The 14,113-nt window shown below is 34.8% G+C and overlaps 1 protein-coding gene and 1 pseudogene across 1 annotated transcript; one reads left to right on the top strand and one right to left on the bottom strand.

The window, feature by feature from the left end:
- Nucleotides 1–3,969: 3,969 nt before the first annotated feature.
- On the bottom strand, nt 3,970–6,165 carry LOC125188280 (annotated as a pseudogene).
- A 3,021-nt stretch (nt 6,166–9,186) lies between these two features.
- On the top strand, nt 9,187–13,230 carry LOC125187851 (subtilisin-like protease SBT5.6). Its single transcript, XM_048084500.1, has 8 exons — nt 9,187–9,265; nt 9,364–9,739; nt 9,824–9,935; nt 10,231–10,786; nt 11,328–11,422; nt 11,500–11,851; nt 12,162–12,375; nt 12,453–13,230. Exons 1-8 carry the CDS (start codon nt 9,191–9,193, stop codon nt 12,971–12,973), a joined length of 2,301 nt encoding a protein of 766 aa, XP_047940457.1. The 5' UTR covers nt 9,187–9,190; the 3' UTR covers nt 12,974–13,230.
- The last annotated feature ends 883 nt before the right edge of the window (nt 13,231–14,113 follow it).

Below are 14,113 nucleotides of genomic sequence, written 5' to 3'. Positions count from 1 at the left end.
TGTACCAGGCACAAGTAAATTCATGATATTTGATGGGATTCCAACAAAAAACAGAACACTTGTCAAATTATATATATAAGGATTAAATGCAAACTCTATATATTTTACAAACTCCAAACTATGATATGAACAGTTAGATTTCAAATTTGATGTCAATAGATAACAGATAACGTCAACAGAAAATGTCAAGACAACATCAACATTGTCAACCAATGAATGTCTACCACACATTGATCATCCCGAATGGTTGCCTCCGAATCCCAACATTCCATACTGTCCAAAAGCACCATTGCCATAGTATGAAATTCCACCACCCATGAAAAGTCCTCAATTTTCCTCTTCGCAAGCTTCTCAAACTCAAATTAATCCCTAATTATGGCCTCTGAAGTTTCGCGGTCCTTAAACTTCCCAAATGTGTACTTGCTAAATTCCGCAAACAACTTATATACGTAACATATTTTCATAAATTAATATTTGAACATTTATGCACTATATTTACATTTTTGTTTGAAAATTTTATCGCTGGTTGTAACTGTTGATCATTACATATATATTCAGTATAATAAATAAAGATCATATAAAGATAATTAAACTATATTAGGTTAAACATTTTTATATTAAAAAAATAATAGATTGATAAATGAAAAAAATTAATAAAATTGAATACTTTTTAGTGGTAATTATATTACAGTTTAATGTAGTAATTAATTATCGTCACAAGACAGACATTTTCAGAAATAATAGAAAACAACGGTGAAACATAAAAAATATTAATAATCTCTTTCTCAAGTAAAAAAAATATACAGAATTTAACTAAAATGGTTGATTAAATAACATGGTAATATGATAAATATGGTTACGTACACGGTCTTTGGTGCAAGAGTAATATGATCCAAAAATACAAGGGTCTTGATTTTAAGCATCACGTCCCAAGATAGAAATCGGCCCTAAAAGAAGTGATTGAAGTCTTATGATTGAAAAATAAATTAAAATTCGCATCATTTGGAACAAAAATTGACGATAAATATATTTAAAATTAACTCGAGAATGATGAAAACTAAAAAATATTTCGGACCACCAAAGGCCTATTAATTCTATCTCATATTTTTGAAAATTTTCCAAAATTATTTCAAAAAAAAAGTATGTGGTTACTTAATCTAGTGGAGAAAAGTATGAAATTGGGTGGTACATTTGGTATGACGGAATCCACAATGTTCATAGTCACGTAGCTTTGGCGGTATCATTTAGTTATTCCATATATTTATACAAAGGGGAGTTTTGGAAAAATTTGCAAAATTGTCATTTAATTAAAAAAATTATATTAAATTAAATATATATGAGTGAGTGGAAGGTTTTACTATGTTATATGATTAAGCGGAGTGAGTGAGAGGTTTTACTATGTCATTTAAATTTGCGCCTATTTGTGTTAATTCGTCGGCTTGAGTAGTAGCACTAGTTTGAATCAAGGAGAGTGCAGAAACTCAAACAATTGCTGTGGAATAATGGAAACTTTCCTTTTAAAGTGTTGTTTTCGAAGATCGAATTTAGCTTCATTGGATTGCTTTAGCATATCATATTTCACCACCATCATTTAGTACTGAACCTTCTTTTTTCTGTTCCAGCTCTAACAATATCATCACTCTACCCCTTCCTTTATTTCATGGTAATCACTTAACTCTTTTTCATCATCTCTTTATTTTGGGATAATATACGTTGTTGTTTTGGGGTAATCAAGTTTATTTTACTATGTCATGTTTGATTAAGTGGACTGAGTGCGAGGTGTTACTATTTCATTTAAATTTGATTAGAATTCCAAACAAAAATAATTTTTTGTCCTATTATCGAATGCATGTGGTGTGAATTGTTTGATTGTGTATTTTCATGGGTCTCATCTTATGCTTTACTCTACGGATGATCGTTTTAATACATACTGATTATTGATTTTGTGCATTGCAAATTAATTTTGTTCCTTATTTTATTGTAGTTTTAGGTGAGACGGATGACTTTAAAGATGACAAACGAGTTATTTTACATATGAGTTCTGTTGAAAAGTGACGAATTGTGAAGAATTGAAGGTTTTAGTTTATAATGTTGACACTGATTTTAATTTTATAGCTAATGTAGTGTATAAAGAAGTTTTTAAAATGATGAGTATTTATCCATTGTGTTTAATTATTTATGGTGATAGATTTTTATCTTCCTACTCCATGATTTAATGTTTAAACATTATATTATGCGATTTGTCTCAAATTTATTATGCTTGAATGTTGATTTGTATAGAAATTCTCATATAACTAAAATTGTTATCATATTATTCATTATTAATATTGATTCTAATTTTTTTTAATTAATTTAAAATTAAAAATTAATATTTTAAAAATATATTAATCTATGGGCGTGATGCTAGTTTAAAATTAAACGATAACTACAGTGTAATATAATCATCTGTTTTACACGATATCATCATATATAAAGAATTATTTTCCTTAGATTAAATATAGTATCTAAAATGAATATTTTCCTCATATCAATTTTAGCTTCTGGAAACTACATTAATATTAGTAAAATGTTCAAAGAATATTGTATATCAACTTAGCGATCATTGAACAAATTAGTTTTTGAGCATTTATACACTAGAAAAATCCTCAATTTTCTTCTTCGCAAGCTTCGCAATACTCGAACTAAGCCTAAATTCCATGGACACTGTATCACAGTCCTTAAACTTTCTAAGTGTCTAGTTTGCCACTAGTGTTCAAGTCAGGTTCATGTACTTGCTAAATTCTGCAATGAAACTTATAAATCCTTTTTCAATAAATTAATATTTGAACATTTATGCACTATATTTAGTGTTTTTGTTTGAAAATTTTCTCGCTAGTTGTTACTGTTGACGATTATATATTCGGTATATTAAATAAAGATCTTATAGAGATAACTAAACTACATTAGGTTAAACACTTTTATATTAACAATAATAGACTGATATTTGAAAATTTAATAAAGTTGAGTACTTTTTTGTTGTATTTATATTATAGTTTATTTATGACAATCTTTCTCTTTCTCTTTTAGTATATAGGTCCCAACCCCCACTGCATTATTTCAACTACTTTTTCTCATTTTTTCTTACTTTACCAATTACCCTTTAAAATTCGTGTCAATCCTAAATGGCCTATCACTATGGACGAAGGCAGTATAAAATACTAATCATTTAAAAATAAAAATTTAAGCTTAATTAACGCCTAACTTATTTGTGTAAAATAGTAATGAATGCCTAGTCTCTCCACGCCCTCCACCATGATCGCCACCACGAGCATCAATGCGTCTACGTTCAAACGTTCAGCCATTGATAATCAACTTTGATTAAGATACCTATTAATGCAAAAATGTATAAAGAATAACTAAACTGGTAAGTAAATTAACTGTAATTTCATAAAAAAAGAAAATATTCTAATTAAGCAAAAAATGAATTCAAAACAAAGTCAACCGCTTTTAATAATTTTTAGAAAACACTAGGGATTCAAAATGAAATAAAACAAAAAATAGGAAATTAAAAATAAGTCCAAAACATGTAAATTTCCTTTTGTCACCCTTTAAACGATATTGGATGACCAAATCCATTATACAAATTGAATCACTAACTAGTTCACCATTTTTCGGCACACCGTGCGAATTTCAAGTCATCGTGCAACTTTTAAGTTAACGTGTGAGTCTCTAGTCATTCCGACATAATGCGAATTTCAAGTCATCGTGCGAAAATAAGACAGTGGCCTAACTAGGCCACTGAAACGGCCATGGTGCTACGAACATTATGGATTCCGTCGGACCACGTATACCATCCAAATCCGTACTTGTTCTTCACCATTTTTCGGCTTTCAAGTCATCGTGCAACTTTCAAGTTATCGTGTGAGTCTCTAGTCATTCCGACATAATGCGAATTTCAAGTCATCGAGCGAAAATAAGACAGGGGCCAAACTAGGCCACTGAAACGGCCATGGTACTGCGAACATTATGAATTCCGTCGGACCACGTATACCATCCAAATCCGTACTTGTTCTTCTTCACGATTCCACTGGCTACTACTTGTACCGTGATGGTGAAACTACTTTCCTCTCCAACATGATAGAAGACTAGTATGGGAGGCCATATTTTAACCAAGATCCCAAGTGAAGGTTTGATGGGTACCGCATATATACTCTTTGGGGCTCCCACATTTGTCACTGTTCTTACCACAGCCAAGGATGGATAATTCAAATTTGTTGGGCCCATTGAATGCTCCGGCCAGGTGAAGGTGGAATCAATTCTAACCTTGATGCTGCATAGGTAGAATAGATAATCTGTGTAGGAAGCGTTGTATATAAGCCCGAGATCCGCTGCTTTTGCCGGTCTGAAATGCCCCCCATCGAATTGGAATGGGTTCCGCTGGATTTCCGGATGGATCAATGATCATGCTGCCTGATTGTTATTAATCCCAGCTGCACGGAGAAAAATTGGGAGTAATTTATTGTTTTGGTTATACTTAGTTATATGAAGTTTGATGTACGCACCGGTGGTGATGAGAGCAGATCTTATGGTGGCGCTGCTCTAGTGAGGGTGTATGGCCTTGAGAAGTGCAGCAACGACAGAAACACGCGGGCACGACATAGATGTCCTAGACTCAAATTGGTAGCTAACAAGTCTTTTGTCGACTGATGATGCCTCGGTCCATGCTGCCAGTATGTTGAGACCTTGGGGTCGATGCAGTTGGGGCCTCTAGAGGTGAATGAAGCCATGAAGGGAGCTAGCTTGGTGCCAATTAATCTGGACGGGCGTCAATGCTGTCGTCGTTGATCTAACTGATGTTGTGTAGTTAGAAATCGTTGGGATTTCAATTAACAGAATAACTGTTGCTGGAATCAGATACGGCTCCAATACCACTTGCATTTCTCTATAAGAGTTTCCGAGCACAGCTGCCACGCCACCAGCTCGGGCCACTTCTATTGTTTTGCATATATCTCCTCTTCTACAGAATACGGCTTTTTCTATCACAAGATCCGGTGAAAGTGTACCCTTAAAGCAAAACCTAGTTAAAAACAATATTTTATGTTATTCTTTTTAGTAGGTGGGGTATTTAATTTAATTAAATAGAGACCCAACCCTATGCTTCTATTTGTTGTTGAGCCTGGGATCTCCACATCCCCCGCATAAATCAGGGGGTAATTACTCGCCTCATCAAATGGGGTTATTGATTGTCCCTACAAATCAAATTCAGAATCCCACAAATAAGTACATAACAACTCAATATAATCGCAATGAACCTAATTAATGTAATTAACATCTATTGTGACGCCTTTTCCAAGCTTGACCGGCGACAAAAAGACACGGTCGATGCTACTTGCATCAACCGTGATTACCCACGGGGCGGCGTTGGAGACAGTGGATGGAATCGGGCCGGAGTTCCCTACATTGCAAGCTACAACAATTTTCTTTACCGCATGCAAGGCTCCCATAGCGATGCCATCTCTCTCGAAGGATATGGCTGAAAAACTTCCAATTGAAACACTAATGACATCGACGTCGTCAGCGACATCAAACGTAGCAAGGATGTCTGCATCCAAACACACGTTGATATCGTTGGGATTCTGCCAACACACCAAGTAAATAGCCAGTCTCACTAGTGGGGCTCCACCTCGGGCTATTTCGTTGCCAATTCCCCCTAAACCCCCGGCATTTGCAACCCTTCACCCGCTCATTGTTGATGCTGTGTGAGTCTCATGGCCATTAATGTCTCTTGCGGACCGCAAGTCCCGCTTGTGATTAAGCGGCCCGTAGGTGGCTTCGTAGGAATTCACATAATATCAGGTCCCAACCAGTTTCTTGTTAAAACAGCAATTAAACATTAGAATAAACATGCGGACATTTGGTGTGCTCTAGGCTCGATGGGCGGCGGTGAAGGGTCCAACACAGTTGTGGTATGACGACTGCATTACTGATGTCATGTACGTGTGTATTATCATGCACAACATGATCGTCGAACAAGAAGGTGAAGAACTGACTGATTGGATCTACGAAGATGTTGATGCTGCCGGTCCAAGCCACGACGTGGCCACCGCAAATGTACGAATGGAGATATCTTACGAGGACACCAATCGGGTTCGTGCATTTGTCGACATGTGCCAACAAGAAGCCCATATTCGACTCCAGAAGGATTTAATGGAAGAGTTATGGGCGCGGTGGAGCGCACGTTGATATTTATAATGTAATTTGTGGAAATCGTTGTTTTTTTTGTTTAATTATACTTTTTAAATTTTTTTTATTATTTTGATTATGTATGTTTTTTTAAATTTATATAAAATGATTGCATTTTATATTGTATTCATGTCGAAATTTTAATTCTGTATTTGTGAATTTGTGATTTTGTTTGTTGGGATGTCCTAGTGCTAGTCCACTATTGTACAGTGGAATGTCCTAATGATGTGGCAGTGCAGTCGCTAGTCCTAATGACGTGACAGAAGGTGTTTTTGGCTAGTCCTAATTCTAATCCGCCGGCTAGTCCTTCCTGTTGTGGATGCTCTAATTACTGTGTCTATATATGCATTCAATTAAAAAGACAATCAATTTAAAAAAATATACTTGTCAAAATATTTTCTTTATAATAATAGTGCAGCTACTAAAATGTAATGCGTTCAATTTTCATTTAGGGAGTGCAAAATTCTAGATTGATAATATAGCTTTATATTTAGTACTCTATTAATCATTCTGAAAGTATATACAATGTACCAAAATTTCAATTTAGTAGGTCTCAAATGTTTGTTAGTTAATAGCCACATCAATGATAGATAATAATTTACTAGTAATTGATATTTTCTTTATCGAATATCTTATAATTTCGTGTCTAACTGGACTTTTCATTATTTATTTACCATTATATTTACAGTAATTTACAAAAAATAATAAGTCTATTTATAATAATGTACATTTAACTTTTTTTATTTTATTCAGGTAAATTGGCTGACTAATTTGATTTGAGGTTAAGATGTTAGAATTGGAGTTTAGTTCAAATTAGATTCATATATTGTCTATCTTTTCTTTATATATTTACAACATAGTAATATTATGATTTATGCATTAGAATAATTTTGTGTATAATATGTTTATCATTTTTATAGTTGTATCTGTGATTTTTTTAATATAGTTATTAATTTTTATGGTATTTATTTATTTATTGAAAAGCAAAATATTAATCAAAGGTTCAACATCAGAGTTGAAGCTGAAAGTAGTGAGAATGTGTATGCATTTGGTTGGTATACTTGGTGGAGTGATAGGATTCATCAAGTGAGAAGCCCGATTTCGGTATGGACGATTGTTTAGGGCCTTCTTTTCTTGCAAATTGGACTACTATAAATAAATTAGGTATGTATGCATCTTAATTAGTGCAAGAATTGAAGAGTCTGTGCATAATTTGTATCATGTGTGCTCGTCTTAATAGTGGCTATGTTATTCGATATAAAGTGGCATAGTATTTTCCTTGCTAGAAGTTGTCTTTTTCAATTTATGTCGGAGAATTGTTATTCTACAATATCAAATAGTATATGAAAAAATGAAAAATGATGACTGTGTTTTTTTTACAGTTAATATAGGCGTTCTACCTTTGATTTATTTCTTTATTATTATTTTCAGATTTATAATGTATGGTTTTAAATTTAGGGATTTAATAAGACCTTAGACATAAACACTTAATATTATCATTATTGATCTTCTACAAATACGTAGTAGAACAATATAAAATGCCATTAACAATATAAGAAAACAGAATTTGTATTGTAGATTGTGGGATCCATAAATGATAAAAGAAAAAGAGGGTGAAAATGTTTTCATAAATGGGTATGGATTATTTCTATAGAACGGATTAAAAAGGAAATATAGTTTATTTCTATGGGACGGACGAAGTATAAATTTTTATTTAAAATTGATTAACTCTGACTGGACTAATGAATATTTAGCACATAAAATGTACACAAGCATTTGCCCAATGGTAATACGAAATACAATAGCATTTTCCACTCACTAGTTAATAAATTCCTGCGTTCTGGAAAATAATTCTTTTTATTCTAAGTGGATGACCAATGTGAACCCAAATACAACATCTTACCAACGCCTAATTAGGTTTGGTAGCGGCTCGATGCCAAGCCGCCTACCAATAAAAATGAAAGAAATATTTTTAAAAATAAGTTGGTGATAGACTGTAATTTTGGAATTACTAATTTATATGACTAGTGGAATTTAAAAGAATCCGATTATCCATTAATTATTAGAATCAAATTAGTCATATATGCTGATCAAATAGAAAAATAATACTACTGCTATCTAGTAAGATAAATAAATAATTGTTGAATAAAATTATTAAAGTCAAAGCTCTATGTATATTTCACAATATCATGTGGACTTAGCGGAGCAAGTCGTCATAAGACACAGGCATGGAAACGGCATTTTAGTTTTAAAATAATATTTTCTTTATCTTATTAAAAATAAACGTTTTCTTGTATAAAGTGACCCATTAAAAATGAAACTTTCATAAAATAGAAACAACTTCATCTCTCTTACTTTACTCTCTTTTCGTTAATTCACAAAATAACACTACATAAAATCTTGTACTGGTTTTCAAATGTTGCATATTTAGTGAGACGCTATTTGCCTCATGTTACTAGCACTTTTCGATTTTGGCTAATCTCAAACTACTTACGCTATTTCTATTTTAAATAAGAATTAGGATATTAGAGTTAATTAAGTGTTTCCTTATTTAGTGATATCTAAGTGTTTCCTTATTAAGTGATCTCTTATTACATTTAAAATCTAATTTAATTACACTAAAATTATCAATTCCAAATTTAGAACATAAAATGGAAGTGTGAGTAACATGGGACGGGGGAGAGTAACATAGGATGGAGGAGTACAAGAAGACTTTGATCAAGTATCCAAATACTGGCGATTCATCTTCTAACACATATAGGTCACATAAAATTTTCCATGAATCTTAACTTAATTAGCTCCATCAAACATCATCATGTTTTGTTTAATACATTATCTCTAATGTCAAAGGAATTAGTCAGAATTCAGAAACATAGTATAAGGTGCAATAATATCACTGTCATGGGTAGAACTCTATAAATCTGCTTAAATTGAGCAGGTAATAGCAGTTAAAATTCTAGGAAAAGAAATGTATAATCGGTTGATATTTCTTGCTGCAGTTCTACTTATTCTCAATGCCGTAGCTTCATTTCCTCAACGACAGGTTAATTTAATCTTGATTATTATCACTAAGTTTTTTAGGCTTGATAATTAACTAGTACTTTTTTCATAGCTTGATAATTGGTTTGAATATTAATCCAGGTTTACATAGTATACCTTGGACCACACAGCGGGGAGAAAACCTTGCACGAAATCGAAGAAATTCATCACTCGTATTTGCATTCTGTGAAAGGCTCCAAAAAGGAGGCTGAATCATGCATTATTTACAGCTACAAGAATGTCATCAATGGCTTCTCCGCGTTGCTCACCCCTCAGGAAGCCCAAACAATATCAGAGATGGATGGTGTGGTTTCAGTGTTTCATAGCAATCCCACAAAATCAAGGCTTCACACAACCAGATCATGGGATTTCATTAGCTTACTCGAAGCAAACTGGGATGCTTCAAAGGCCAATGGAGAAGACATATTGAGTAAAGCTAGCTATGGCAAGAACGTCATCGTTGGAGTACTCGATAGTGGTAAATATGTATTTCTCTCTTTAATGTCTTCCATTGTTGAATTGTTGCTATTGAAAATCTGAACCATATGGAGTATCTTTTCAGGCGTATGGCCGGAGTCTGAGAGTTTCAACGACGAGGGAATGGAACCTATTCCAACTTCTTGGAATGGGACTTGCCAAACTGGTGTGGCCTTTAATTCTTCTCACTGTAATAGGTACTCCCTTCGTCCCATTCAAGATGGTCATCTTTTCTTTTTTGTTTGTCCCAATCAAAATGACCACTTTCTAATTTTGAAAATAACATCATCTCTCATTTTTCTTCATTAAAATATTCAACTATTTTTTTCTTCTCTACTTTATTCCACATAACAATACTTCCTAAAATTCTGTGCCACTCAAGAATGTGGTCATCTTGAGTGGGACGGATTGAGTAATTATTATACCTCGTTTAATTTCCCTATTAAATTTAGGGTTCGTTTTCTGGATTGAAAAATCCACCATTTTTCATAGGAAATTAGTAGGGGCCCGATATTACTTGAAGGGGTACGAGGCCTACTACGGGCCGCTTGACCCTGAGCTGGACTTCCGATCAGCCAGGGACATTAGTGGCCATGGGACTCACACCGCGTCAACCATCGGCGGTCGGAGGGTTCCCAATGCGGCCGCAGTAGGTGGTATTGGCAACGGCACAGCTAGCGGAGGGGCCCCACTAGCCCGTCTGGCCATCTACAAAGTGTGCTGGCGGGTCCCAGGTCCGGGAGAAGAGAGTGCGTGTTTGGACGACGACATGCTTGCAGCTTTTGATGACGCCATCGCCGACGGTGTTGGAGTGATCAGTGTTTCTATTGGGGGGAATACAAGTAGTCCCTACACCGAAGACAGTATAGCCATTGGAGCACTGCATGCAGTGAGGCGGAATGTTGTGGTCGCTTGCAGTGCGGGAAATTCAGGTCCCGATCTAACTGCGGTAACCAATGTCGCCCCGTGGATCATAACTGTCGGCGCCAGTAGCATCGATCGCGTCTTCTCGTCGCCACTCCTCCTCGGAAATGGATTGACTGTAGAGGTTTGTATTATTTCATTTAAATGTATATTCATACACTACAAAAAAAAAACACAAAATACTGACGGAATTAGTGACGACATCCAATAGCTCTACAACTGGTGACAAAATTAGTGACTAAAAAGTGTCAGTAACTAATTAGTGATAGATTATTCCATTGCCAATGCCAAGTAGTCGCCTACAGATTCCATCATAGTAAATTTAGTGACGGAAAAATCGTCACTAAAACTTTTTACCGACAAGTTTATTATTGACGGATCTGCCCAAACTTAATCTGTCACTAATATGTTTAGTGAAGAAATTTCACTGATTATCCGTCACTAATTGGCAACTTTTTTGTAGTGTATAGTATGATATATTAATCGCTAAATACTAGTTATACTTCCATTAAAAATAGCAACATTAGGAAACTTTTTTCTCTATAATAAAGTGAGACTTTACTAATCACTCTTTTTCTTTCTATCTCTATTACATTATTAATTGTGCATTAAAATCTATACCTATATACTATAAGCCTCACTTTTAGTTTGGTTGGTGAAAATAGGGACAATCAATCACGCCAATACAGAGAGCAACCTATCCTCTTGTTTACGCAGGAGAAGCGGAAATCGCAGGAACTACCACTCGTCTAACGACAGGGTTTGAAGTCTTAATTTCATCTCCTTCACATAATGAAATCATCTTAGCTTATTATCTAATCTTCTTTTTGACATCAGTCTATGCCGTAACGGCACGCTTTCACCAGCGTTGGTGAGAGGAAAAGCGGTATTCTGCTGGTTGGGAGATACTCGGCAGGCATTGGAAGTGCAAAGAGCCGGCGGTGTTGCAGCTGTGCTTGGCAACACCGATGACGGAATAGGAGTAGTGGGCAGGCCTTATCTCATTCCGGCAACCGTTGTGTTGTCCGATCAGATTGAGAAGCTTAGCATCGTCAATTACAGCGTGACTGATGCAGCGCCAACTGCAACTCTCGTACCTACCACGACTTTGTTAGGCACTAAACCAGCTCCATTCATGGCCGCTTTCACCTCTCGAGGCCCCAACCTTGTCCAACCCAACATTCTTAAGGTCTCTTTACAATATCTTTCCATATTTTTTAACATTACCCACTTTTTTCTATTTTGTTCAAATTTTAGTATGTCCTGCATATTTAAAATCTACCGAAAAAATCATTAAATTTAGATTTGTTTGAGATTGGAAAATTCGATTATCTATGTGTAATAGTACTATTGTTGATGTTTTTCAATAAAACGTTGTTTTGTTTTTGAACAGACGACCGCGATGATGACATGCATGTATAGTTTATGATATATCACGCACAATTTCACTGAAAAATGGTAGCATGCAACATAGTAATTGTTGTTTGTTACATTCGCAGCCGGACATCACTGCTCCCGGACTGAATATATTAGCAGCGTGGAGCGAGGCATCGTCTCCTCTAAAGGTGGCGGACGACAACAGAGTGGTTAAGTTCCAGATTGATTCCGGAACATCCATGTCCTGTCCCCATGTTGCTGCAGTCAGTGCACTTCTCAAGGCCGTACATCCAGATTGGAGCAGCTCTGCCATAAGAACTGCAATAATGACAACTGGTACATTTATGTATAACCTTGTATTAGTAATTATTGTTGCTAACAAACTTCCTTTTGATAAATTCCATTTGTTGCAGCAAAGCAAACAAACAACTTAGGCAAACCCATTACAGACGCATTGGGAGAACCAGCAACACCATTCGAATTCGGGGCAGGGCATATCCAGCCCTCCAAGGCTGTTGATCCGGGACTAGTTTACGATGCTACTTACGATGATTATCTAGTCTTTCTCTGCCGCAGCAGCGGTAATCGACTGGATCAATCATTCAACTGCCCGCTAAATTCGCCTTCGGCAAGCAGCTTGAACTACCCATCATTAGCAATTGCCAATCTGCAAGGCTCTGTTACTGTCGGCAGAACTGTTACAAACGTTGGCGCTGCAAACTCGTCGTATTCGGTCACGGTTGATCCGCCGCCAGGTTATCTTGTCCGAATCTCACCGGAAACATTGCGTTTCAGTGCGGTTGGGGAAAAGCAAAAGTTCAGCATCAGAGTTGAAGCTGAAAGTAGTGAGAATGTGTATGCATTTGGTTGGTATACGTGGAGTGATGGGATTCATCAAGTGAGAAGCCCCATTTCGGTATGGACGGTTGTTTAGGGCCTTCTTTTCTTGCAAATTGGACTACTACAAATAAATTATGGGACTTTGTTTATTGTTTATGTATGCTTCTGAATTAGTGCAAGAACTGAAGAGTCTGTGTATACATTGTGTCATCGTCTTAATAGTGGCATAGTATTCGATATAAAGTGGCATAGTATTTTCCTTTTCACTTTATGTTGGAGAATTGTTATTCTACAATATCAAATAGTATGTGAAAAAATGAAAAATGATGACTCTGTGTTTTTTACAGTTTATATAGGCGCTCTACCTTTGATTTATTTCTTTATTATTTTCAGAGTTATAATGTATGGTTTTAAATTTTGGGATTTAATAAGACTACATAAACAATTGATGGGGAGTGTTATATTGCTAACTCATAACTTAATTACTAACTACAACTAAATAATATCCATTAGATATTCAAATTAAGGGCTTAGATAATTAATCCCTAAATGTCAATACGATCAACGAAAAACGTCAATAAGGCCATAGGTCCATAAGATTAATTCCAAAAAATCTCAATAGGGGTATTAATGTCAATTAACTACATGTTTAGTTATAACTAACTTTTAAAAGAAATCCCAATACTTTAAATTCATATAACATATATCAAATTAAAGATAATTTCATAAGGATTCCAACGATATCATACATGCATATGTTCCGACGTCAAAATTTGAAAAAAAATTCAAATTTTTTAATTTTTTCGTATGCAAGAAATGTCAACATACTATATAAAATATGTCAATATAATACATGTAGAATGTCAATATAAGCAATGAGTTAACATTCTTAAAGCATTGTGTTGACATTCTCAAAGTATTGTGTTTATATTTTCAGAACATTATATTGACATTTTCATCTAAAACCCTAATTTGGATTTTTTTTTTATCTTTTTCGATTTAATTAATAAAAACGAAAATTACACGTGGCAAATTGTAGACCATACGTTTTTTAAAATCGTATGACCTTAAATTAGTTGTAATAAGCAATTAAATGATGAGTTAGCAATTGATCACTCCCCAACAATTGATATTGTCATTATTGATCTTCTACAAATACGTAATATAAAATGCCATTAACAATATAAGAAAACAGAATTTGCTAGTTGTTCCTAAAATCGCGCCTGTTCCTCCT

The sequence above is a fragment of the Salvia hispanica genome, chromosome 5, assembly GCF_023119035.1.
Source record: "Salvia hispanica cultivar TCC Black 2014 chromosome 5, UniMelb_Shisp_WGS_1.0, whole genome shotgun sequence".
Lineage (NCBI taxonomy): Eukaryota > Viridiplantae > Streptophyta > Magnoliopsida > Lamiales > Lamiaceae > Salvia > Salvia hispanica.
Note: the sequence above shows the minus strand (reverse complement) of the source record. Positions and strands in the feature narration are given on the sequence as shown.

What these genes read in the sequence shown, in the direction of transcription:
- LOC125187851 (XM_048084500.1), top strand. Translation starts at nt 9,191, where the DNA reads ATGTATAATCGGTTGATATTTCTTGCTGCAGTTCTACTTATTCTCAAT. An exon ending in GAAATGGATTGACTGTAGAG is followed by an intron (nt 10,787 to 11,327) that starts GTTTGTATTATT and finishes TGGTGAAAATAG; the next exon opens with GGACAATCAATCACGCCAAT. An exon ending in ACCACTCGTCTAACGACAGG is followed by an intron (nt 11,423 to 11,499) that starts GTTTGAAGTCTT and finishes TTTTGACATCAG; the next exon opens with TCTATGCCGTAACGGCACGC.